Source organism: Chlamydotis macqueenii, chromosome 19 (genome assembly GCF_036417535.1).
Source record: "Chlamydotis macqueenii isolate bChlMac1 chromosome 19, bChlMac1.mat, whole genome shotgun sequence".
Taxonomy (NCBI): domain Eukaryota; kingdom Metazoa; phylum Chordata; class Aves; order Otidiformes; family Otididae; genus Chlamydotis; species Chlamydotis macqueenii.
The window spans coordinates 677,933-705,370 of NC_141574.1; the positions used below are offsets into that span (position 1 = coordinate 677,933).

General features: G+C 47.0%; 1 protein-coding gene across 26 annotated transcripts in view; it reads right to left on the reverse strand.

Annotated features, from left to right (window-relative positions):
- Window positions 1-27,438, reverse strand: part of MSI2 (musashi RNA binding protein 2) — a 244,574-nt gene that overhangs the window by 156,668 nt on the left and 60,468 nt on the right. For all 26 annotated transcript variants that reach the window (XR_015260601.1, XR_015260598.1, XR_015260600.1 and 23 more), the window contains exon 6: window positions 2,541-2,633. Coding sequence is in view for 18 of the 26 variants with exons in the window: in XM_086762847.1 (XP_086618973.1) it covers window positions 2,541-2,633 (93 nt within the window). In the remaining 8 variants the exon portion in view is untranslated. The remainder of the gene's footprint in view (window positions 1-2,540; window positions 2,634-27,438) is intronic.

Genomic DNA, 27,438 nt, shown 5'->3' on the forward strand with positions numbered 1-27,438 from the left:
TTTGGTGCTCTACCAGGCAGACATTTTCACCGGTGAAGTCAGGGAAGAGGGTTTATTAAAGCAGTTGTCTTTGTATTGGAGGAAAAGGTTCTGGCATTTACTTTTCAAAAAGCTGCAGTTTCAACACTCTAGGCCCTTTCCCGCCAACTCCAGCCTGGCCCCAGAGCTGGTAGCTGTATTAACCACATCATGTATTTTGAGAGCTATCCCCAGTTACCAAAACAACTTCCCCTGGCCGCAAAGCTCTTCTCTGCAGCAAGTACAAACAGGATTTCAAGAATCACAGCAGTAGGTAAGCAATTTTTTCCACACCAATAAATAAGCTCAGCGTTTCACAGAGCAAGTCACCTGAGATGCTCTTATCAAATATGGGCGGCTCCTCTGCACGTTAATTATGTAATGCAATTTTCTTTATTTTAAGAAAGTGCAAACCTTGCCTATCGATCATGATGCATTGTTTGCATTGTAATGGCTTGAAAAGAGAGCAAGGCTTTTGTGCTAAGCAGTGCGCAGATAGATCACCAGTCCCTGCAAGTCAAGGAGAGGTGGGGAAGCAGAATCAAGAAGGAAGCAGCTCCTACAAGGTCCCACAGGGCTAATTCCTGGGTGGTTATATCTGAATGCAGCATCCCAACCACTGCAACTTATTAACGAGTCTTCTCATTTAGCTGGACCACACGTCTCAATTTCCTAGGGTCATTAACTAGCTCTGCATCTTCTCACAACCAGAGCCTTGGGGAGAATCACCTCAAAGCACCCCAGAAACCAAACTGTCTCAGCTGATAAACAGCAAAGGGTAGCAGAGAGAACTTGAATGCCTGCATCCAAGGTTGAGTCATGGTGACACAGCCAAGAAGCCTCTCCTCCAGAACGCTGACTTCACCAAACTCATCCCCTTTTCGCAAGCTAGAACAGGGAAGCATGAAACAGGGATGCAGCTGGAAAAGGTCACCTGGTAGCACAGGTTGAGTCCTACAGGAGCTGAGCTCTGACGACGGGACCACGCAGCCTCAGCAGGATATACCCCATACTGCCGGAGGAACAGGTTCCAGCTTTGACTGCAACTTCTGCAATTATTTTGAGCACCTTAATTTTTTAGCCTTCAAATTAAGACACTTGAAAAAAATACCCAATTTTCCCCAAACGTATTGCCTTAGGAAAGCCAGGCCTCTTTTAAGTTATCTCAAGAAAAGCAGAGCACGAAAGCAGAACTGAAGAGTCCCTAATCACTAGTCACTACTGAAAAATGCACACTAGTCGTCTGCGTTCTCAGGGACTGTAAAACTGCAAGCATGAAACTACCAGATGGTGAAATTAAAAAGACTATATTAAGACAGCATTCAGACAATATGCAAAGCACTTATACTGAAACTATTATTAACTTCAAAAATACAGGTTAGAGAAGTTCTGCAATTAGAAGTAACTACAGAAGAAAATCCAAAAGCTTGTGTAATCCTTTAATAAAAGGCTCAGCAGGCTGTAAACATCCTGCTGGAATCAAAGATTATTATTGAAAATAAAATGAATGGTTTGCAAAACAACTATCAATCCAGCACAGGAACAATTTATAAACACCCCTCCTCAGCCCTCAACAAAATACTGCCTGGCCAAGGCTCTCCAGGGCAGATAATAGAAACATAAACTAACTACGACGAATGGGAGTTGCTTTGCTTTGGGATATCCTGCCACGTCCTCACGCAATCGTGCATGTAAATTATCACCTGATGCACTCCAAGAGACAGGGATTGAGGTGTATGGAGCCCCACGGACAGCAGAGCTGAGAGGGGTCTCTGCGGACAGCGGTACCACAAACTGCTCTCAAAGCAAACAGCTCTGCAAGCTCCTCACCTCGTCAGACACCTGACCAGCATCCAGGAGCCTTGGGGATCCAGGAAGGTCCATGGAAGTTGGTGGGACTAAGCTCCAGCCAGAGCCTGGACTGGTGGTTTGAGCTGTTCTGTCACTGAGCAGACTATTCTGGCAAGGTCCCGGTTTCCTTCCTTGCATAAACTTTTTTTTTTAATGATGTCAGGATTCTATATATATTTCCAAAGGAACTTGCATAAGGATTTTTTAATAAGAAATTAAATCGATATTCTAGTGACTTCCATATTATTCTTGCTATTCATGTGGTTTCTTCAGGCATTTTCACAACTTAATGAGCTCTCTCAAATACCTCTCTCTGCTCCTTTTGCCACTGGAAGCGGGTAAACAGAAGGCTGATTTTATGGAGTAGACAATTGTGTAATCATTCAGCTAAGGGTCAAATTCTTCCTGAATATACACAAATTCACCTCCCAACGGTTCTTTTTCCTTTAAAGAAGGTAAACAGTGTTGGCAATGTTGTACACATACACATGCAACAAACAGAAAAGGAATTTGGGAGGCTTCAAGAAATTACAATGAAAGGCAAAAAATGTGGCCTTCCTTTGAGCACAGGCCTCACTGCACTTCTGTTTTTCCAAATACACTTTAAAAAGAAAGGGGGGGGAAAAAAGAAGAATTCAAAATATGTAGTGCTCGCTTGGACAGGAACTTACCTTGCCAAACTGCTCAAAGTATTGCTTTACGTCTTCCACTACTGTATTAGCCGATAATCCACCTACAAATATTTTCTTTGTTCTTGTGACCATCTGTAAGAAATTACAAGACAAGCACACAGTTTAACCAGATTATTTCAAACAATATGTGGAAAAAAATATTCTTCAGATGCCATCCCTAACCCAGTTAATGAGAATATTTCTTTACAAAAGCAATTTAGATTCTATTTGATTAGATACTTTTTTTTTCTTTGTCTTGTTTTGGTTTTATTTGAGAAATGGTTGAGTAAAGGCACTCAATAACAACGCTAGCCCCTGGATATTTTTTTTTAATAAATGATTTTTATTGTGCTTCTCAATGCAAATATAAACGGAAAAGGACTCCAAGCATCGTATCCTCACAGTCGCTGTCTCAAAGACCTGCCATTTTTCCCCTTTCTCTCCTAAAGACAGAGTGCATGCTCTCTGACAGACAACAGGTAATTATGTCAAATCGAAGCAACATGGTATTAAGTTTTCACGGGTCAGTCTAAAAGGAACTTGCACAGTTACTTTAAAAATAATAAAATGATGAAAAGCAGCAAGAGCTAGCACTGCAGTTCTCTAGCTGCCCCAAGCCACGTTTCGGCTGAAATGCCCACAGAATCACCGGCCATCAGGGGCTGGATCAGGCCCTTCGGAAACCCCTTCCTGCCCTTGGTGTTCCTAACGATCCCAACTGAGCTCCCACCTCTTCCTGCTGACTGGCAGACACAGAGTTTGGTCCACGCAAGGTGAAGGGATGATGCTGGACACCCTACAGAGAACACGCCATCAGATACTCATGGGTTACCTGGCAGGGAAAGATGGTGTCTTTGTGGGCTGATCCCAAACCACTTGGGCCTTGTGGGCCGCTACAAACCCAGGCAGATCCAGGACAATGTTATCAACACATTCCAAAGGGGCAGGCATCATCCCTGTATGCTTGGGCAGAGGAGACATGTCCCAGCTGACAGCAGGCAACACCCTTACCACTAGAGACAACTGATTAGCAGCCTACCCCACCATACAGAGATGTTTTAAAGTCAAGGTTGCATCTTAACTCCAGAAACCAACAAACATGTAAATAAATTTCATGCATTAGAATGCTTGAGTTTGTTTTCTGTATGACAGAAACTGGCCAAAGTAGCCAACTTGCAAAAACTGAAGGAAAAAAAAAAAATCCCATAACTCCAGAACCAGGCCTCACTTGGTTAAACAGCAGCCAACAAATGCTGAAGCAAGGCAAAGGGAACAAAACCGGGCGCTCGGCCGGAGACACAACTACTGCAGCTGCTCAGCGCAGGGCCTGGATTTTTCCCATTTTTTAATATTTTCTCTAAAGACAAGATACATTTTGTGATAGCTGCTGAAGGTGGCTAGGCCTTCTCCGCATCAAGGCACCGGGGGCTGTCTGGAGGGTCACCACGTTTCTGCAGCAGAACAGCCACCCCGTCAGCCAGGGGCTCTGCCCCGTGCCACGGGACCCCGTCCCACACGTCAGACCCTCCGAGAGCCACGGTGCTCCCCAAACCAGCGCCGACCCAGCCGGGCTCTGCCACACGACCAGAGCCGCAGCGACGAGCCGTGCTGCACGGCTGCGGGCAAAGCCTTTGCAGAACTGAGACACCGAGCAAAGAGCTTGGAGTAGCCACGCATTCTCTCAGCACAGAAGAAATTAAACACCACTCCTGTCTCCACTGCCATTCAAAGGAACCAGGGTAGGTTTTTCCCCCTCAATTTGCCCCTAACATCACGCTTTACACAGCTTCGCTTTTTTCTTCCTAACTTAAAAAAAAAAAAAAAAGGAAAAAAAAGAGCAGTGTAAAAATTCAATTATTTTTTTCTGGCTGCAATCTAGGACTCCAAAATTGAAGCCCAAGCATATATTTTTCTGTAGAAAATTGTCATTTACAAATAAAGAATTGGCTAAAGCTGACTTGTAACTAAAGGATTTTGCAGGGCTGTCAAGAGCCCTTTGCCTGCCAGCATCTGATTTAAGATCAGGCCAAGCTTCTGTTGTCATACAAAAGAGGGAGGAAAGCAATTATTCTAAGGCAGTATTTGAAATTATCATCATTTTTATATTTGACCAAGAAAAAAAGAAAACGAGAGCTACTTCTTTCAGAAGCAAGATTGAAGGTTAAAGGAAAAAAAGACTACTTTGTTTCAATAGCTTCAGTCAAAGAAAATATTGGCAATGACAAGCAAATTCACAACATTTTAATGCCTACAGACATGTTGCGAGCTGGGAAATGGTTTCAGAAATCAGCTCTTTGGTACAAAAGTGAAGTACAAAATTAAGCCTGCTTTCACAATCTCCGTTCTCCTGAAGAGACAGTTCAATTGCTGCGTTATCCACATTTCCCTCAGCCAAAGAACGGAAGCAGCGCGTAGCCCCAGCGATGCCTCCTATTCCCAGGGAGCCTCAGCAGGAGGTTTTGTTGCCTTCCTTTCACCCCGTGGCATGAGGTACCAACGTGCCCCCACACTCGCCCCGGGCTGATCTTCTCACCCCCATCTCCCCTGGCCCAACGACCACCAGCAGCCCAGGAGAGGTGCGTGTCTGGAAACCGGCCTTTTCCCCGCCGGGGCCCGGACACGCGCATCAGAGGTGAGCAGGCCACCACGGGCTCCCGCAGCTGGCGATGAGGCCAGCACTGCGCCCAGCTCAGATCGAGAGCCCCAACTGACGGAAGAGCTGCCGTTTGTGCTCAAAGCGCACAGCTCTTTCTCAAACGTTAATGCCAGGTAAATTGCTGTACACAGCTGACTTTTTTTTGTCTGTGCTGGTACAGCCTCACCAATTTTCAATTATTAGCTCACTGCGGCAGGAATCGGACCAACTGGAAACAGAACTCCTGCTCTGGCCTGTAAGTCCTCTCTCATTAGCCAAGCAGACGAGCCGCGAGGCGAGGCTTCACCAGGGCGACAACGGCAGCACGCTGTGCTCCTGCGCTGCGCGGGGCGTCCGGGGAGCGGAGCAGGGCTTTGCACCGGACCCACAGCCCGGAGACTCGGAGCACAGACTGTCAGCTCAACAGCTAACAGCCAAAGGTCTGCGAACACGTTAGCCAAACAGGACAGAGCATTCAAAAGACACTGAAAATAATAATAATAATAAAAAAGTAGCATTCACTAACCCAGGGATTACTACACCAGGACACCTTCTGTGTGATCAGCCACTGAAGCACCAATGAAAACAGATTTTAAAGCACATCAAACTGCCAGGACCAGGCAGACTCACATACGGGTTCTGAGGAAACTGACATGAACTAGAAAGTCCCCAAAACTTTCATTGCAATTTGTGTGACTCAATCACAAATCCATGTTTTATGAATGACTCCAGGAGGTCCAGGTCACCCAGAAACCACAACACTTCCAGCTTCAGGTCTTTGTTTTTAATTTGGAGTATAATCTATCCGTCATTCACTATCGCAGGGCTCTGCAAAATGTACGTATTAAGTGGTTTTGGAGCTTTTGTACTCTGAAAGAGTCTCTCTCGCTGCAGAAGGGATCGACAGGGGAGAGCTAGAGCTAACGCCGGTTATAAAGTCCGTTAATTGTAAGTACCTGCAGAATGGCTTGTTTGTGTACTGTGTTAGTGCCGCAGTTAATCACAACACATGTGACTACTACTGTGGAGAGTCATTCAAGGTTACAATCTCTTTATTGGCTTGGCTTTTGAAAAATACATTCACCTTTGTGTTCTGAAACTAAGCAAACACTTCAGGTGGAGCAGAAGCGGGGGGGGGGGGGGGGGGGAGGAGAGGGGGGAAACAATCACCCTGCCTTAACCAGGCAAGTTTTCTGATTTTACGCTTTTTTGCAACATTAGGGTTGTAATTAGATCGGTTTGGGCATATCAGGTAAATCTTCTCTAAACAACAGGCTTAAGATGCAGTCCTTGGAAACAAAAATCCTGTCCCACTCAGACACGTCAATAGACTATGTGAGCTAAAACCAACCGACTGAGGTAAAGTGAAGGAACCGCAGTTTCACAAAGTTAGAGCCCCCAGGTTCAGTCTCCGGTAACATCCTTGCACACTCACGTACCAATTCTGCTCTTAGTTTTCTTGGTGTTTTCTCAGTCCCACCCCCAAAGTGTCTTATTATCATGACTTAAAAATTAATAAAGGGAATTTTAAGCTCATTAAATACTTCGCAGAACTCCCATAATTTCAAAATCTCAAGCAACAAGGATCCACTACTCTTTCCAGATGAGCCAAAGCCCAGTCTATGTTTGACACAGGAGTGACCCATCCGACCTCAAGGTAATGGTTTTAAGTGTCATTTCCCTATTGTTCTTTGCGTGTCCTTTTTTTTTTGCTGTTTCCCCTCCGAGTTTTAGCGACTAGCTCCTGGCTTTGGAGGCATGGATGATGAGGGAAGGATGAGTGCCTACATCCAGAGACAAGTGTGTCACTGCCAGGTCTCGCTGCCAAGTAAAAGGCACATGCTTTGAAACGGGGTTGTCCAAAGGTGCAGGCGCAGTTAAACGTCACCTCGGCAAATGAAGATGGCAGCAGAGTCAGAAACGCCAGGATACTCAGCATGCCATCACATCTTTGCTTGAAACAGGACCACCTTCTAGACGAGCAGCCGCTCTCTAAAAGCAAGAGGCAGGGCCGGGCGCCGAAGCAAACCAACACACAAGGCTCAAAGCCCCCCTGGAAACCCGTGCAGGAACTCAGCTCTGGCGCACGCCTGCGTGGAACTCCTTAAGGCTTTGCATCCTCAGCTTCTCAACACGGTGGAGGTGGACTAGAGTACTAATACTGAATCTGCACGGAAAATTGCTGAAATGAGCATTAATTTCAGATTAAACTAATTAGGCATATATAACTGTTTTCCAGAGCACTTTCCTCTTTCTTGCACAACAGCACGTGTGCGTGGGTGCCTGCGCATTCCAGCTTGCTCACCTAATCTGCAGCTTGATATTTCATAATTTCTAATGTATTCGCCCTCTAAATAGGTTTATAATTCAAAAAATCATCGTCGGTATATATGCTGAACCGCATTTTATACCCCATTGTGTTGTACATCCAAACTACAGCATTACCTCTAATTAAAAACAACAATAACTCATGTAATAGGGGAAGTGATCTTGTTAACTAAATTGCTAGGCTTCTCTGGCAGAGCACAAACCATAAGCAAGAATTCTCCAGGTTTTTTTTCGCCTCCGGGATCCTCACAGCAAGTTCCAAAAAGCTATTAAAAAACAAACTGAAACACGATGCAGAGCCCACAACGAGAAAGGCAACATTTTCTGAAAGCTGCCACCCCTTCTCCGCTCCCCAAGGAGGAGAGCGGCCCGGGATCCAGCCCCTTCCCCAACACCACCGCCCGGCAGACGAGCGATGGACGTGTTTTGCTGAGCGCTAGGTACCATCAGCTAGCAAATACCACACTCTCGAGGTCTGCATCGGCAAGAGTAGCTCGACCCTGTGCAAAGGCAGCACAGCTTTACGTGCCATGTACAACATGCTTAAGTATTCAAAATAGGATTTCAGCGAGACTTAACCAGTGCAAATACCTTGTGCCTGACCCTCTGAGCTATGTCAACCTGCGAGAGCCGACTCAAGCTAGAGAAAGGTATGCAGGAATGAAAGGGCTCCTTAATCCAAATGGCATGGATTCCCAGCGGGGTAAACCAGTTCCCTTAATTTCTGTGGAAAATACAGATGGATTGTATTCTCCCTATCCATTCATAAATGAAACTTTTAACTTAGTCCCTGCTGTATTCCTACTTTTTGGCTGTCTCTGGTTTTGCTGTTAACTTTGGGAGGGTCAGGTTTTGGCTGGTGTTTTATTTTTCTCCCTCGATGACTACAGCTTCAGCAGGAGGCAGAACACACAAAGTGATTTTTACATGACAGATTGAATTGGCAGCAATCACCAAAGCCATCCTTGGAGTTTCACAAGCCTGGCCTGGCTCCAGCAGAGCCTGTTGGCCATCTTCCTGACCTGGACCCAGCTGAACTCTCTCACGTGCCCCCCGGGAGAGCCAGCCCCTAATTCCTCACAGGTACAGCCAAGTACCAGTCACGGGCCACAGCCACCCCCAGGAAGGGCCCTCCCCAGAAGCAGGGCTTGCTGCCTGCGCAGGAGCATCCCGCACCCAACAAACCACCCCCGGCTCTCCAGGCGCACAGCGCCTTCACCTGCACCACCACCAGCTCCCTTCACAGAGAGATCCCATCTCCTGGAAATCAGCCCCAACTGTGACAGCGCAGCTTTTTTTTTTTTTTTTTTTTAAGCAAAATCTGGCTTCAAGCTTCATATCAAAAGATACAGTAAAATTCATCAGAGCCAGACTTCCCACCCTCCAGAGAACAGGAACAGACCGCAGCAGCACAGCCTCGCTGTAACCAGTTGCACCACATCCCTTTGGGCTGCTCCCCTCTGCGGCGCTCCAGTTAACTCCTGCGGGTTACAGACACAAGGGACAGAGGCAGGAAGAGGGGGGCAAAGAGAAAACCCACTTAAATGCCCCTGCTTGCTTTGGCTTCTCACAGACGATATGACCAGAAAGGCAGCTCCTAAATACGCACTGAGTGCAGACAACTTACCTGACACCCGTGCCTGATTACTGCTCAGCAGTGCTTAAAACTGCATTAATAAGTTTAAGTAATTATTTTTAAAGGAATACATCTCAGGACCGCAAACGGCCATCACTGCCCAATGTGACTATGTACTGGGGCGGGATTTTTGCAATGCCCATATAATGTGGGGACAAAGGTCCCAGCGGGAAGCAATTAAGATTCTGCTCCTAAATCTACAAGCTACTGGTAAAACTTCACGTTGTATGGAGAGAGAGATGGCGTTGTGCCTGGGGACCTTACATTCAAAGACATGCCAGCAATGTTTGATGGGAACACAGCATTAACCAATTAGTACAGCGTTCATCAGTTCCCCTATTTATATTATACCATCTTCTGGAAAGAAAGATCCTGTGCCACCTCCAGAATACAACCAGGAGACTTGTGTGCTCCAACAGGACATATGACTGTGAAAGAACACCTTCACAAGGGCATTTCAAGGTCAATTTGGAGCAAGGCTCTACAGGTGAAGCAGGGTGGGCTAAAGCAGAACAAAGTGGGAAATCAAGCTAAGCAGCCTCCCAAAACATACCCAAGTCCTCAGTTTTTAATCTGGAGCAACACAAGCAGAAGGCAACCAGCCATCCCTGTTTTCCCAAACCCCGGAGGGGCACACAAAGACAGATGCTGCACAGAGGCTGGATAGAGCAGCGAGCGGCCTCTTCCTCTGCCGAAGAGCGGGCTGCTTCCCCGAACGGGCTGCACTGCTGCAGACCTGCTGAAAGCACAGATTTGTGTGGGGCTTCCACAATTAAGAGCGGCTGAGGGCCTGCCCCAAAGGACAGCTGACCACAAAGGCCAACAGCTTCAAAAGCTGTGTGCCTGGAGGCGGATGCCAAAATCCATACTGAACACTTAAGTGGCCTAATTTTTCCAAGTCCTCAAAACTCTCATCCAAGAGTCCTCACAATGTTTTTGTGATCTGAGCCCTATCAACTCAATTAGTATCTATAAACCTGCTGGAGCCAAAGCAGCAGGCAAAACTGAGCAAGTACGTTTGATTGTTGCCGTATTTGCATACGGCTGTGGTTGCAGCTCCCAGGCGTTGCAGGCACGAGCGCAGGCGTTCCCACCAGCCAGCCTCAAGCCCACCAGTTCATGGGAGCTCAAAGTCATGTTCAACCAAGAGCTGCCACTACTAGCCACACCTTTCAGCGTGCAAGCAGCTCGCTCTGTCGATACGCCCAAAAGTGTGTGGTTCTGCAGCTAGCACGGCTTTTACGGTGCTGTCAATGAACGCTTCTCTAAGCATGCACTTATAAAAAGAAGGACGAAACGTATTTGGAGGTTTAACACAGTGTTTAACAAAATCCAACAGCGCGGTCCAGTTTGGAGATTAAGAAAAGCACATCTTCTCTAAGAGTTTTATAAATTCTTCCAGCTCCAAACACTAAGGTCACTCCAAAAAAGTTTATTGCCCCTATAGTACAGAAAGCACTCCATAATTTAAATACTTCTAAGTTAGTATCAACCAATTTTTCATGATAACCCTGTCAAATCAGCGATGAGAGCTCTCAAGATTCTAGATAACGTTCTGCTAAAACAAGACAAATTCAGAGGAAGGGAAGAGACATGTACAAAGCAATTTACCTCCCTTCCCAACATACTCCAGATGATTTCTCTGAAAAGAACAAATGGGAAACTTTAACCCTTAGCCTTGATTAATCTCATCTACATAATATGGATGCACATGGCAATCAGTTACTGATGAGCAAGTTTTACTCTGTCTGCAGAGTCAAGTTGATGTCTATGCAACACGCTGCTTGGCTTTTTCACCAGAGCGATCTTTTCCTCTGATGCGAGGCCACTGAAATTTTGCAAAATGACCAGATTTCCCTATTACTGCTGTTGAAATACTTTCACAATTTTATGAAATGATGCATCTTCTTTTATCCTCTTCCCCACACATGAACGGGTTGGTGAATTGCGAGAATTACAGTACTCCCACCTCCATCTCACTGAAGAAAGATGTTTCCTTGCCAGGGAGGGAACCCACCAGCCATTATGAAAGCAACATCGTTGTCGCTCCAAAGCAGATCAAATAACCCTTGAGCAGGAACAAAAGGGCCCCCAAGGAGCGGCATGGAGAATGAAGAGTGGAAGCAAGGTAAGAGAAAACATTCATACTTTTTTCCAAAGGAAGGCAGCACCTCGCAGCTACGAGAGCTCGTCTCCCTCGTGTGACATTTACTCACTCGCTGACCATGGGGCAAGTCGTCGCAGTCTCCATAGGGCTGATCTATCAGAGAGTCCTGGGAGAAGCTCGGCTGGAGACCACAGGGCTCAGCATTTAAGCACACACTGTAACTCGCAGCATTTGTGGAAGCCTCATTAGGCTGACTACGCTGCACAATCGAATGCCTTGATTTCCACCGAGAGAGAACAAAAATAAATCCCCACAGCTCACTGGAGCCTGTGAGGCTTCACTCATTAAACGTCTACCCACTGAAAGTCTGATTTGAAGATGCTGGAATAGTGCAAGACATTGTTACTGACATTATTGTTATTAAAGGAAGAATAAAAAATATTATTCCTAGCTACGAAGGTCATACCAAACTACCAAGCAAGAGATAAATCAGCCAAGGTCTCCAAAAAAAGACATTATTTCTCCTTTACTCCAACATCTTAATGTGCATGACTTTTTTTGTGCTGGAAATATGTTTCTATAAATCCTCCTCTACAGAAAGCTTTGCTTTCAGAAGGGGAAAAGTAGCAGATAAAATACTACCCATCAAAATGAACTCAAGTCTCCAGTAACATAACTAAATGTGTAATGTTACAGATGTTTTATAGCCAGGATGTCGGATCCATTTAGATCATTTTTACAAACCCAGCAAGAAATATCTCCCCAGTGCTGGAAACCACGCTAACAGGTCTTGGACCAATTGTTTATCCAAACAAAGATGCCGTCAGGGAACAACAATAACTACTGACCAGAACTTGGAGGGCTCATTTCTCAGCCGCGTACCATCATGTCTGAGAGCCGGAGAAGGAGGCCAGGCTGGAAGAAGAACGAGCCTTAGGGCACAGGGGCAGGAAAGGGAGTAAGTGGGAGAAAAACAGGCAAAGGAGCAGGGGAGGATTACCAGTGAAAACAAAACAAAAGCAGTAAAGACTGAGGGCAATTGCTACGCCCCTGAGAGCACAGGAGAAAGAGCACGTATCTGCCGTCAGAGCCTGCACCCACAGCGCGCAGCCGTTTCCATTTCCAGGCTCTGAGTCCCCCGAGAGCACTGCTGAGCAACCGTTCCGTAGCTGACAGAGACCAAACAGATGCAACTGCCTCATTTTCTGAGAGCGCTCCTCTTCCAAGGCAGGTCCTCAGCACCGCCCCACACCGCAGGGCCAGGAGCCCAAGCGCCGCGGCGTGAACTGCCCCGGAGGAAGAGCCGGGCTCCAGCTCTTGCGGTACCAGCCTGACACACTTTTTTCTAAGACCACCCTGGAACACTCCCAACCCTTTCAGGTGCCAACCACACCTCATCTGGTGGGAGACACAGTTATCACCAGTGTGTTTAAATGGCCTCATCTGGCACCAAAGCAAACTCTGCCCGCAAAGGGTTCAGCAGCTCCTGCTGCTCCCCCTCGGCAGGATCCAGACCTCCTCCACGCAGATGGACCCCACAGCCAGCACGCTCCGAAGCCTCTGTAAAACTAGATACAAAAGGCAGTCCTTTTCCAGGAGTAAATAAGTCGATCCAACTCCAACTGCTGCCAAGGAAAACCAGAGAAAAATGAGGGACAGCTTGATCTGCCTCCAACTTTGTGTAGCTGCTGTTGTACAACAGCAGCAGAACCAGAACGGCTCGTTTACCCACAGCATGTTGAACCCCAGAGCTCACATACTTCTTCCTTCATCAGAGTAAGGAAACCAATGACCCCCTGCCCTTCTACTGCCATCATCACCAAAGCAAACAGACCACTGGTTTCTACACCTGCCAGCCTGGCCCAGACAGGCGTGCAGAGCACAGCCCAGCGCGCCGCCAGCACGCCCACAGCCACTGGCAGCAGAGCAAGGAAGAATGTTGGCATGGTGGCGAGGGGTCGCGCTGCACGGCTGCCTCTTGCCGAACACAAACCCATCACCCACCTCCAACACGTGCCAGGGTATGCAAGTGGAAATCGTTAGCCTGTCACATTAATGGTTCCTACGTTACGCGCACACGCATCGTCTGCGCGCACGCCGCCTGCCCGGGCTGAAGGCACACTTGGACTGACGTACAGTTTTACTTTCAAAGCCCATTAGCAAGTGGTACCCAACACTGAAAGATTTATTACCCAGAATGATAACTGCCTCATGCTGCTTTGTTTGTTAATTGTGACTAGCTTTGCCTTCAGAAGAGTAGAAGCCTAATAAATCAGTTATCTCCAGGAAGAATTTATTTAAAGCTGTTAACACTGTAAACCCGAGTACTTGGCAAGAGATTCTGTGAAAACGGATGTGTTTATACATTGGCATTTGGATGGCAGAACACACAGCGTGACTCAGCACCCAGACTTTAACGAGAGCGGCTTGAAGCAAGACCTCAATGGGTTCAAGCGGACTTCTGTCCACCAGAACAGGCTGACTCTGGCGCCCGTTTCTCACCTCCCAGGCGGGGCTGTGCTGGGACCAGAACTGAGCACCACTGAGCCTGGGCTCACAGCACGCCAACTCCTCACAGCAGGGGACTCGCAAAAGCAAGGTGGAACTAAGCCCAGCCCAACCGCAGGCACAGGTAAGGAAGCCCAGGCTCACCCCCAGCCCTCCAGCAGACATGGCGAGGCATGCTGCTAAGCTCTCCGCTACTAACCAGGTTGCAGCCATGGTACACGCTGATCCTGAGGACAGCCCCACCACAGCTCCCTCTTCAAAGTGAGGATGTGGAGAAAAGAAATGTGTGCCATGGAAGTGGAGGCTCTGGGACAGGAGGCAGGGAGCCAGCAAACCGCACCAGAGCTCACAAAGCCTCCCTGCTCCCACTCCACCAAGTGTGCAAACAACCTGAACATCTCACCAGCTCTGAGCCTGCCTGACCCGGGGGCTTCTCACTTCAGAGACATGCTCGCCCGCTCTCCAGTAAGATCAGCAAGAATGAGCTCCCTGCAAATCATTCCATCAAAACCGAAGGTATTTCCGCACTGTGCCTCTCCTCAAACATGAGGGCTCCCCTTGTTCCAGCTCACAAGATCTGGGCACAGATAGTGGATTAAAAGAAAATCGCCATGTTGACGGTCCTGTCATTTTTTTCTCCCCAGGGCTGCAAGACCTGTAGAGGTCAAAGAAATCACTGAATCGCAGCGTTTTGGGCACTAGCTTGGCCTCCTAGCTGCTGAAGGATAAGAAGAGGGGCTGCTGGTTTCTTCCTTCCCCTCCAAGGCTCAGCAGCACAGCACTGGCTTACTGATCCCAGAGCAACACCTGCTACGATGAAGGGGCTCGTTCCTACTCGATCTATAATATCTACAGGTCTCTAGTAATAATTACGTTACTGAAAATAAGCATTTGGCTGGAAATACACTCCTTCCCCAGGACAAGAACTCTGCCAGTATCAAAGACCGTCACAGCTCCATACACTTACAGACTTGAAAGTACCTAGATCATTCCAACACAGCCAACAATCTCACATAAAAAGGCCAAGACACTCAGATAACTGGATTTCCAGGTCTGGCAGGACATGAAAAGCTGGGACAACTTCCCATGAACAGCCACTTGTGCAGTTTGGCTCAAGCCAAATCTGAACACCATTAACATCTGCCTGCCGCCTGACACGTGGGGATTGAGCTGAAGACCTCTAGAGCAAGCTCCTGCAATTTGAGCTTAAACTCCAGCGCAGGAGAAGAGCTATTCAGAGGACACGGTACAGGAGGAAAGCAGCAGCACCCTTGTCAACGGGGCACCTGTCAAGAGGCAGATGTGATGCTGGCACTGGAGAAACCTGCCTCGGCCTGACATCCTAAACTCCACGCAAATGGAACGCTGCTGCCTGGCTATCTGCAGGGTGCTGGGAGATTTCATCCCTCCCGAGGAATCACAAGGTCTGTAAGTACACTGGAAATTCTAACCTGAGATTAGAAGCTCAGTGCCTTGGCTTGCATAGCCAGACACAGGGCTAAGGACCGCTCCAGTCTTGGTGAGATATAACCTATGAACCAGGTGAGCATCTGTAAGCTATGCACACAGTGCTGTACATCGAAATAGTTCATACAGGCCAACAACACAGTCTTTCACAGAGGTTTACATCCCACCTCTCCAACCTCTTCTCTTTAACATGATACCAAGTATATAAATGAGCTGCCCAGACTGAATTAATGCACAGGAAGCGTTTTCCTTCCACATGAAGGCCAACATCGTCAACACAAGGTCACCACAAGCTGCACCCGCAGCCACATGAGGATAGTGGTAAGTCAGGACCAATTCCCTCCTGTCCTCCAGGAGAACCTGCAGCCCTAAACGCAACACCCAAGGAACTGCACAGCAGCCAGACACCTTTCTTGTCTTTCTGACAGTGATTTGCTATCCATTTTTATGAACTGCAGTCTGCCAGTCTTTCCAGCTCCTAAGTTCTGCCCTGAAGGCAAATACGCTGCCAACTGTGGCAAAGCATTGATGGATCTTCTCCAGGAAGAAGGGAAGAGGAGAAAGCAAAGGGGCTGCAGGTCTGAAAATTTCAGGTTATACATTCAGCTCAAGTTCAGCAATCCTTCATCCATTGTTAAATCACAGACTACACGCTGAGAGTTAAAGACTTATATAGGACTCCGGGGACTAATCGAGGAATGATTTCAGCCTCTAACTGAGCTCTAACCAGGCACTTCGGATGCAAAGCACAAGTTTGTGACACTATTGTACATTGCATCAAAATGACTTTTTGATACATTTTTGCAAATAAGTAATATGGAAAAAACCCCCATCACCCTGACATTTAACACAATTCTTCCTCTCCGTCCCCCACCCTTACACTCACATCTGTGACAAACAGCCTCTGTCTTCAATTATGGCTACTTTACACATGCATGAAGCCCCCAAAATATGAAAGAGCTTTTATGCAACAGCAGATTATCTAATGTGCACATATTTTGCAAAAGAGTACTTTAAAAATACCTAGTCACAGAGAAGGAAAAAAAAAAAAAAAAAAACAAAACACCAAAAAAAAAAAAAAAAAACCACAAACCCACACATTCCATTCAGTAAGAGAGAGGGAATAAAACCCCACATAAAAGCTACAAAAAGGAAACTGAATGCATTTTTATATTAAGCAATCAAGTGCTGTCACACATTGAAAACACAAAGCAGTGGAAGTTTAAGTGGGCACACGCTCAGGGCCTTACCATGGGACACACTTTTCAGCAGTACAGAAAGCGCTCCCTTATCAATGCAGCACAGTAAGAAGCAGGATCTCTGCCTATTTAAAAAAAAAATCCTGAGAAATAACTTCTCCTGACAGCCTGACAGCTGACATTCTTAACTGAAAAAGCTATGTGCCAAGAATTATCAGGCCTGGCTTTTCTCTCCCTGATAGATGACAGAGCAAAAAACAACAACGGCCACACACATCTCATAAATCACAACTTTTATTGAATGCCTCGCCACATAAAAGCAACAGTCAAACTGAATAAAGATGCTTTTCAGTGCTCATCTGTAAAATACTGGGGAGAACAGAGATCATTTCCAGCACTAACAGCCTGTCCAGGCAGAACAAGTATTAATGTCAGCGCTGTGGTATTTCTTACGGAGTTACCTGAAGAGTTTGGAGGGCTTTTAAATTTTTCATTGTTTTTTTTCTCAAAATGTATACAAGAACAGAGAAGAAAAACAGAAGTTAAGTGTGTGAGGGACAGAGGTAGAAGGAAAGGCCAAAAGAACCAAAGAGGTAAACTGAGGAAGTCCTACGACTGACAGCACTGCCTGTGCTGAGAAACAAAACCTGGCCTTCAGGATGAAGTCAGCCCAGACACAAACACTTGTTGCAGAAAACGCTACCACGTGCCTGGGTTTTTCTCTCTGAAGCACAAGGAATCTGCCCACAGACCTTTAGGAACTGAAGAGACAGGCGAACAGAGAATATACGCGTGCTGGATTAGGAGAAAGCAAAGGCGGCAGCCCCAGTCAAGAAAAATTAGCATGATCTCCCAAGTCAATTAGCTGGGAGGAAGGCTGAAATGACAGCAAGAAGAGTGGGACTGGCGATGAATACGAGATGGACCAGGAAAGAGGAGAGGGGAAGCAAAGGATAATTTCCTAAAATAGAAACCTGCCTCTGACAGGCCGTGATTTGAGAGCGCAGCCCCCTGACTGCAGCACCAGCCTGCGAAAGCGAAGTCCTGCTGACATTACCTGTCAGGGCCTCTCCCGAGTGAGAAAGCTCTCCAGGACTGGTGCTGCACCTCATAAAGCATCAACGACAACACACCTGATCCCAAAAGGGAAGCTCGGGGCACTCTGGAAGACAAGCAGCTTCATTAATGGCCCTTTATAGAAAGACATGGACTAGAGCAGGTCAGATTTCTTTCTGGCAAAGCTCCGTGGGCTTCGGGGTTTTTTTGCTGTTTTTTTTTGATTGGTTGGGTTGGTTTTAACGTTTTCTTTTTTTCCAAGAAAAAAAAAATGTCATTCTTTACAGGAAATTTCATGGGACAGTAGCAATAAAAGAAAATCTCATAATGTTTCAAAGCAGGAAAAAGGGAAGAGGATGACTAACTTCTGCAACCAGCTGCAGGTTAAATATATTTCAGCTTTGGGATCTTCCGTGTAGACGACAGCTGAGCAACACCTCACCAGGCACCAGCCAAAGGAAGACAACGCAAACAAAGTGAAGGAGACAGTTAAAGATAATTCCTCTTCAAAAGCAAGGTGCACTGGCTAGAGCAGCCCTTCACAACACAGATAAAATAGTGCCAGCTTTAAAGATCTGAAATACTAGGGTGTGCGTTATCGTGTTTTAGTATCAGCTATGAAACGTCTGTTCCTGGAGGAGTTCAATTGTGCTCTTTGACAACAGACTGACTTTTAGAAGTTCCTGTATTTGATGGTGAAAGTACCTTATCAGAAACCACCAAGACTAACTTTACTGCCCAGTGCACTGTCCCTCCAGGGACATGGAGTGTAAAACCTGGTAAACGTATCAGCTACCAGCAAAACCACCCAGCAACAAATGTCCACAGTGGCAGCAGCACAGACTGGTTGTTCTGGACACGCCTCAGATGGCGCATTGTTAACGGCACCAATACCTACTTTGTTCATTCTAGACATCTCCAGGAGAGCTGCACTCCCTCTTCGGTCTCAATGTGTGGGGAACGACTGCGACATTAACGCCCGGCTGCATTTCCCAAACAGGATGTTTTGAATTCCTATTGCACACAGAAGATGAAGATGCCGTATATCTCCCTCTAATAAAACACGTGCTGTAACTTTCACGGCAAGCGGACGGCGCTTTGCGACTGGCTGGACCGAAGAGCACTTGAATTTGTTGAGTCACCTGCGACTGCGTAAATTCCACCGCCAGCGACTGGTTCCATTAAGCTAATAATAATATCAATCTACTTTGATCCGAAATAGTGAAGTATCAATAGCACCTTTCATCTAAATAGTTTAGAAGCACTTAACTTCTCGATTTCAAGAAGATCCTAAAAATGTACTTAAATCTCCATTGTAATAGAAAATTTCTAATACAATCTTTCCAGCACATAAACCAAAGAAAGCAGAGGTGCATTTGTGTGTTCAACCAATTACCAGAACTTCCCTTCCTTCACCCAAGCTAATTAAAATTTCACGTGATCCACACCAATAACAGTGGAGAGGATCACAGCTGGTGTTCTCAAAGTCAAATAACAAAATAATAACAAGGGGATCTTGGTCTGCAATCCTACTGCTACGAGACAAAAATAGACATCCAGCTCCTACTGAAATTCAAGTCAGTGCAAGTTTGACACCTAACTCCTCTGAAACTTGAACCTTGAGCATGATTTCAGAGTGCCTCAACCCACCAGAGCAGAGTCTGCAATTCCTACCGCAACAAGGAGCCTCCGAGGACCCATGGCCAGGTTTATGTAAGTAATCTGGGCTCCAGGACTCTCCAAGTCTTGTTTCTTTCTTCTATCAGCATTTAAGCAGCTGTTACACATATAGGCACAAAATATTTTCTAGCCAATCAAAGTCTGACAGAAGAGCCTGCTCAGAGCTTTGCAGGAACAAGCAGCATCAGCTCAGGCAGAAGATCACTGAGGTTTACCTGGCTTCTCAACAGGAAGTCCGCAGAGGCACATCCCTTCGATGTCTGCAAGGGTCTGGCACACCTGCTGAAACCCAACGACTCACATTACAGGACCAGAGATCAATCAGGCTTGTAAAGAAGCGACACGGTTACTCCAGTGGCAGGAGGAAACGTAAGGCCAGAGGTGGCCACGCCAAAGGAGGCCATGCCAAAGGACTGGCGCTCGCGGGTCAGCAGTAGGACAGATGCTGCACCCTCCACACCCAGCAGGTATTTCTCCGACGCGTTAGTGCTGTCACGCAAGCCAGGAAAGAATACACTGAGCACTGGGTGACACTGGCAACACGGTATCCATTTTCTGCAGCTCACCAGTAAAAACCACTAAGGAGAAATCCTTAAGCTTGACTAAGTCAGCTGTCTTCCAGTCTATACAGAAACATTTACAAAGCAAGCAAGCACCAACCATTCACCAAGTCCACAGAGTTTGAGGACTTGAGAGTATAGAAAGATACCAGCAGAACTTGCGTGACAGCAGATGTATCTTTGATATAAGAGAAAACTCGTTCAATTGTAAGATTACTTGGAGAGACTGGGAGACTACTTCAAGTCTCCGAGATCAAGCCATACAAACACGTATTGGTTTGATGTTGTTAGACCTGATCTTACCTCTTCTGCGACTTCTGAAACAAACTTCCAGCAGAAAATAAGTCCCGCAGCGGGGAGACGGCAGCAGGAGCCAGGGGAAGGCTGTGCACCCAGCGGGTGCTTGAGGCAGCTCCAGCCACGGCTTCGGCTCAGGAAACCCGGCCAGTGCAGCGCGGGTCCCCACGGGCTGCACACCCCCACCACCTCGGCACAGCACTAGCCCACAGGCAGCGAGGGGCAATCACCCCCAGGAAATAGCAAGCCTTCTGCACAAAACACAGTGCGTGCGCTCCTCACTGTTTGCAAGGCTTTCAGCACAGGATGGCCCGACACCTTATTACAGCTCCTCATCACCCGACACGCACAACCTAGTGCTAAGCGAACGCTGGACATCTGGCTTCACTCCTCATGTATTTGTCAGGCTTCAACAGTGAGCACAAAGAACAACCTGTTTGGTTTTCTCAGGTTTTATTTGCTGCGTGTTCATCCCACGATGACTTCTGCAAGCTGCCCGGAGAGCCTTCCACTGAGGTGCTGAACCAGTTCCGCGTTTTTCAAACCAGAGGCCCTGACCTCAAATTTTGTTAAGTGCAGATCCCTTTCTGTGTCTCTTTCCAATATCAGCTTTTTTGTGAAAACAGAACGAGCATATGTTCCCAAGGCTTTTGCCACACAGTGGGTGGGCGTTACAGCAAACATGCACAGAAGATGGCTACCAAATGTGTCTAAATTTCTAAGGTGAGGGTTTGTTCGCTTGTTCGTTTTGTCAAGTTCAGGATTAACAGAACTAAGCCACTACCCAACGTTATTGAAACAACTTCCAGGCTAAATCTGAGCCCCAATTCCAAAGCAAGCTCGTTCTCCCCATATCACTTCCGAAGTTAGAAGAGGGCACAGCGTTCCTCTCCCTGCGTCGCTGCAGCACTCAGACACAGTCACAGCAGCGCTGCCACAAGCACGGCAACCGCGCCGCACCCCAGCATTTGCTGCTTTTCACCTGCGCAGCTGAAACAATTCCTGCAAGTTACGCTGCATGCTGCAAGATCTGCAGAGAGACACTGCAAGAAGGGCTTCTATTTCTTTCAGAGGTGTACGAAGGCAAAAGGAGGGAGCGGGGATTTTGTTTCCAATACCCATCTGCTCCTGCTGCTGTTCTGCATGTAAAAATCACACTTCTGAATTTGTGACATCCTGCCTGGTTGCTGTGGAAATAGCTATGCCATCACCAGCAAAGGCCGGGTCCCTCCGTTTGGGAAGGAGCAGCAGCAAAGATAACGCGTTCACTTAAGTCTTGCTCTCAACCAACCAACCAACCAGCCAGCCAACAAGCTGAGATAAGGGGAAAAAAAAATTAAGAGAGAAAATGACAACCAGAGCAGATTTGCCTCTAAAGCAAAGGTTTTCTAAGTTTCCCAGGAAGGCATTAGCATTTCTTTAATTTCCAGTGTTTTTCCTTTGTTCCATTAAGAACTACAAAACCCACCATTAATGAAAATTCAGCAGTGCCTCTGCTCACCAAGCGTGTAGCCATAAACATCAGCATCCATTGTATTATTTCTAATCTGCTTCATGGGAAGGAGAGATGTATTTGTCTAAAGTGCTGCATCATTCTTTCTGTGCACGGGCCCCATTACCAGCCCGTACTGATCTGCAAGTCAAATTACCATGCCACGATTTGAATACGTTTTCAAGCCCCAAATCCCCGCCAGTGGTTCAGGCTGTCCACTGCTCGCTCAGCCTGACAGCCGGAGCACCGACGCCTGCCGCAGCCCGGTGACCGGCTGGATATATTTAGGCACAGGAGGGGAGCAAGGGGGAAGGGAGCAGTCAAGTTACTAAATTCGAGTATACTGCTAGTGACCAAAAATAACAAGCACTGATTCAGCTACGTCACTCCGAACGGATTCAGCTCTGTCACGTAGAACCTGGCTAATGGAGAATTTACTACCACAAGGGCAATGCCAAAAAAGACACAAAACCCCTTCAGAAAAGCAACTGGAGAATCCGTGCTCTGGGTTTACAACATGCACAATGAAACGGCCATTTCCCTCCTGCATCCGTCCTCTAAAATTGCCTGCGTAAAGAAGGGAGTGTGAAATTGCAAGGTCAAAATTTTTCTTTTTTTTTTTTTTCTTTCCCCCAGAGAGGGATAAATGAACATTATATCTACAAGTGTGTACATACATCTATCCGTTATGTAGTCTGACGCCTTTTCTCGCTCGGCTCCCACCCTTGTTCAGAACACTCACTTTGAGAGGGAAAGTGCCACTCGCTGCGGGAAAGGCCCTCTCCAGCACTGAAGGACAACGCGCAACGCGTGTTTGAAGAGCTGGATTCAATCTTTTCTGCCTCCTTCTCTGAAGTGCTACGTTAAACCCTGGAAAGCAAACTGTATTTACACATGGAAATCAAAAACACACTGAGGCAAAATATCCCTGGTATAAATTCAGTTTGAAAAGGGGGAAAACAGGGCCTGTTTGTTTTACCAAAGTCTACGGGCATATCCAGGATGCTGGATGGAGCTTTACTCAGCTCTGCTGCAGGAGCCCTGGGTTCCCTTACAGCAACACAAAGCAGCTCTCTAACACTCAAGCAAGGGGGTAAATGTAAAACCAGCCCAGAACTACCTTAAAAAAAAAAATAAAAAAAAAAATAAATAAAGACACAATGCACACAAGCGGCTGAGCAGCCTCCCGCCAGAAAGGGCTTGCAAAGCAGAGTATCAAGCTCTGAAGGATTTGCATTTGCTGATAACGAGGGCCAAAAGTCGACAGACAGCTTTAAGGTAGAGACAGGCAAGCTGAAAAGCTTTTAAAAGCTGAGCGAGGTTATTTGACTACCTGCCCCAGCGCACAGGGGAGGTCCACAGGAGCTGAGCTCTGAATACCCGAGATTCCAGTTAAGTGCCTTCCCAACAGCACATCTTTTCTGGAAGGAAACACGGAAAAGGAAAATCCAAACCAAACACCTCCTCCATTTAACACAAAAAGCCTGCATTTCTCAATCCAAAGCACACAGGGCAGCTTGTTATGTTTTCAGAACAGAGATGCAGTCTTAAAACTTCAAGGCTTTGTTTAAGAAAGGAGAACCTTTAAATGTAAGCGGAATTGGGCACCAGAACCTTAATTTATCAATTAGATGCCATCTGTGGATTGTGTTCCTTGAAATAATTGTTGAATTTGACAATGCACTGCTGCTTTACAAAGTTTCTGCCAGCCTTGCTACCATTTAATTAAATTTCTGCACTTAACTTTGATTGCACCGAAAGCACTGCTGGTTCCTGCCGATGGAGTCCCTCAGCCACCTGCTGTGTTAGAGCTAACCATGTTTCCACAGTTATACCAAAAATTATGGTTTTTATTTTTATCTGTGTCTTTTTTCAGTCTTCACCAAAAGGAAAAATAATAATAATAAAAACTCCAACGATTCCCGCGTGCCAAAGCCTTAACATGCAATATGTAAAGCAGCAGCAACTTTCACGTCTCCCAGCAAAAGCTGGATGCTTCCCCTTCTGTTTCCCACTCCGAAACAAGTGTCAGGGCATGATGGCTTAATGTGCTGCGTTTTGCTTAACCAAAACGAGCTTCCTGCGCCTCCTCATTATATTTGTATACATCTCTTGTATTTGTAGCTAGAGATAAAGGCAAACATACTAGCAATTTACATACATAAATATTGTACACACAAATAAAGACCAAGCTGTCATTCTCCCTTTACCCCACAGCACAGTTTGGGAAGCAGAACTTCAACATCATCAAATTCGCAGAAGGGAGAGCCCCGAAAGCCTGCGAACGCCGCCAAGCGCACGACCCGCCGCGGTGAGTTACCCACCACGAGGGGAGCCGGGCTGCTGGGTCTGCCCTCGCACCTCGCAGCGCGTAGGACCAGAGCTCCCACGCCATCGCAGCTCTGCTCCTCACAAAGCGCACCCATTCTGGGGTCTGTGCTGGAATAGTGTGATAAACAAACGACTTCTGCAACTGCTCTGCTCCGGGCAGTCCAATCCCACAGACGTCCCGGCCACCTTGCCACAGCGCAGCACGGTGAGGCACCCCGCACCGCAGGGGCACTGCCTCCTCCAGAGCTAGAAGGTGAGCTAAGTGTATTTAACTGGGGTAGGTTCACTCTGGAAAAAGAAAAAAAATTGTAGGAAATTCATCGTATGCCTGCCCATTTTCCAGCTAAGGCAACTGCTGTGTCAGCCTCCCTCCTTCCCCCTTCAATTCCTTGTTTGTTCTATCAACAGCAGGGACGGACACAACAGAAGAGCTGCGGCAGGTGGAAACGCGGGCTCTCCTCCCGCCCTTCTCACTGTTAAAACGGGAAAAGCCTTTCCTCAATCCCAACGAAGGAGTTCATGCTAAATTAATGCATGTTAGATATTTTTAAATCCTTCATTGTAAATGCTGTGGAAATACAAAAATATATTTTACCTACTACTGTTAAACAAAAAATAAATCAGATTTAGCAGCAGCAGAAGTTCAAAGCCACTAAGAACAAGTCAGCGTTTATGTAGGGTCTACAATGGAGGGCATTCTAACGGCATGCCAAGAGAGGTCACAAATGGACCAAAGCCTGCTTCTGGGCTTTGTCTGGGCCAAGGAGAGCCATTTAGATATTTAAATTATTTTAATAATCCTTCATAGAAGGTTATGAAATATTTATTAGCAACCTGTGGGGCTGACTAGCACTGCTCCAAGAAAAATACAGATTTAGGCAATTTCCTAAAGTGTGTGTTCTCCAACTGGAGAGGCTGGAATAACCCCTTCAAGCCAATATAAGGCATGAATAGGTTTTATGATGCATTTTATAGAAAATTACGATTGCATAATTAAGTCTCAGTAGCAACCCTCTCAGTTGCTACCTCTGATTAAGACCACACAGCTAATTTAGTGCTGAGGGACGCAGTCGGACCGCCTTGGCCATCACCTCGGCTCCAACACGGATGGAGTGCTCAAAGGGATGGAGGGCACCCATGAGGGCCTCCAACAAGACTTTGGAGAGAGGCTCCAGGTAACACTACCAGAGGAGGGAGGGAACCACAAAGATTACAACAAAGCTGTATTTTCTCTTCCACAAGGCTGAGACTATCCTGGATCTCTACCTACGTATTTATACAAACCTACCCTTCTTTCCAGCTTCATGGAATCAAAGGCTTTTATCAATCTCAGCAGCGACAAGGGCTGTCCTAGGGAAAAATCTTGTTTCCATGACCACAATCTGAATTAATTTGTCATTATTACTAGTCTGCTGTGCCCGAAGTCAGCACAAGACCAAAGTTTTCCTGTAAGAGGAAAGCCCACTCAGGGCTTAGACTTGGCACTGGCACGAGTTATGCCTCTCAAACCACACCTCATCCCACATGGCCACGGGGGACTGCTCTAGTCAGGGCACAGCAGTTTTCTGTAGCTCCCAGTAACAAAGAACACAGCTTACATTCACACCCAGTGGCCTAGAGGTTCTTCCATCCTCACAGCCAGGTACCCATTTACATCAAGACTAACCAGGGCCAGGCTGTGAATCTGGTTCCGGGCTGGAGCCCAACTCGCCCCTCTAGACCCGCTCAAAGCCGCCTGTGCGCTTTTTCTGCCGTGCCTTCCTGGCAACCTACATCATGTCACCTGCTGCCCAGGGCAGGGACCACGAGCTTTGCTGTAGACTAGAACCAGCTTTAGCAGACCTGCCTTAAAACCCTGGAATATAGCAAGTTTTATTCCAGTTGGGCAAATTCCCTCAGTTGTGTTAGCACCGTGCCCCCGGCAGTCAGTTTGCACTGCCCGAGTGCTGGATCTTGCAGAGGTATTAGGGGTCAACTACATTACAAGGAGGTATAGGAAAAGAAAAGACACTTTTCTTAGTCTTCAGTTCTGCCCTAAATTAACTTTTAATGCAGAACAGAATGTCACATTTGCTTCCCTCCATAATCTAAAAATTTCTCCTTATGCAGCAGCAATAAGAAGAGTTTTTAAAAATTAAATAGACCTAAAAACCACGTAAGGGTCTATTTCACGGCTATAAAAAAGCATTTAAAACGTAGAGTTCCAAAGGTGTTTCAAGTGTTTTCAAAGGAGGGTGAAAATGGAAGGAAAACAGGATTTTAAAATTGCCCATTTCCTTTAAAATGAGTCAGAGCACGGAGCAACCTTTTGCTGCTATGAGGATCTCGTATTTAAACCCAGCCAGCATTGCATCCAGTTTATCGCTGAGACAAACCCGGCAATGGCAGCCATACGCCGCTCCTACAGCGCAGTCCCTCTGCCGCCTCTGCCCGCTCTCCCCGTCTCAGAGGCAGCCGCTCCCCGCTACGAGCCAGCGCGCAGGCCTGGTCAAGGCCCTTCCACACCACGGGCAAACGAGACAGATGCAAAACCAAAATCCCAGGATGAGCTGCAACGCTCAGTCCAGTTACCAGGCAAACGTTCACCTCATCCTTAGCACCCTCCGGACCCAAGCCCTCGGGTTTTGGATGCCCCACAGCATGGCTGTGACTGGGCAATAGCTGCGGAGCCTCGTGTTCAGCTCACCGCTTCCACACACAAACAGGCCTGCGGGCAAGAAGCTGGCTCCGTGCGCTGTGAGCAGGCAGAGATCAGCCTCCACATAGCACCTGTCTGCAACTTTTCACTCACCAGCACTGCTAATAACAATAATCATCATTGTTGTTATTATTATCCAAACTAGCCATTCCGGTAACGGAATCGCTCCAGAGTTTTCAGGGCGGGGGAGCATCAACAAGGACCCAACGTGCTGCTCGGTGCCATCACCATCCACAGCCCTCGCTGCACAGTTGCAATTCGATCTGACGTCTCTTTGCAGTCCCATTTTATTTTTATGTCCACTTCCTAACAGCACAAATTAAGAGTGTTTCAAAACACACACAGAGTATTTGCTGTTACCAAAGTTAGAACACAGCCATGCAAAAGCCACCGTGAGTGCTTGGGAAGGACGCTGTGGGCAGCACCCAGAGCCACTTTAGGATCACCTGGAGGTTTGCTTCTTTCCAGGAAGAGGTTCTTTTCTGTCATTAAGCCACACTGTAGCTACAAAACACACAGAGAGCAGCAACCAGGATATCCCACCAGCTCCGGAAGGAAAAGCACAAAATAAAAAAATAATCAGGGAACACTTCTTCAGGGGAGGCTTCAGAATCATTCGCATCTAATGCAACCAAGGGTCAGTAGCGGACACCCCGTACCTGAGCTGGCTCCTCTGGGCATGTCTCCATTTGACAAACTCCAAGAACCTTCCAGGAGGGACAAAACTAGTGCAAAGCAAAAGGGCTTTATACTCGTCCTGCCTGGACACCGCCTTGGGGGGTTCCCTGCTCACCTGCAGTTTTAATGCGCACTGGCCCACGACAAGATGCGGTTCCATCAACGCAGCTCTACTGCAAAAATGACCAAAAGACCTGCAAGTTTAGACAGGACTCCACTGTCTGCC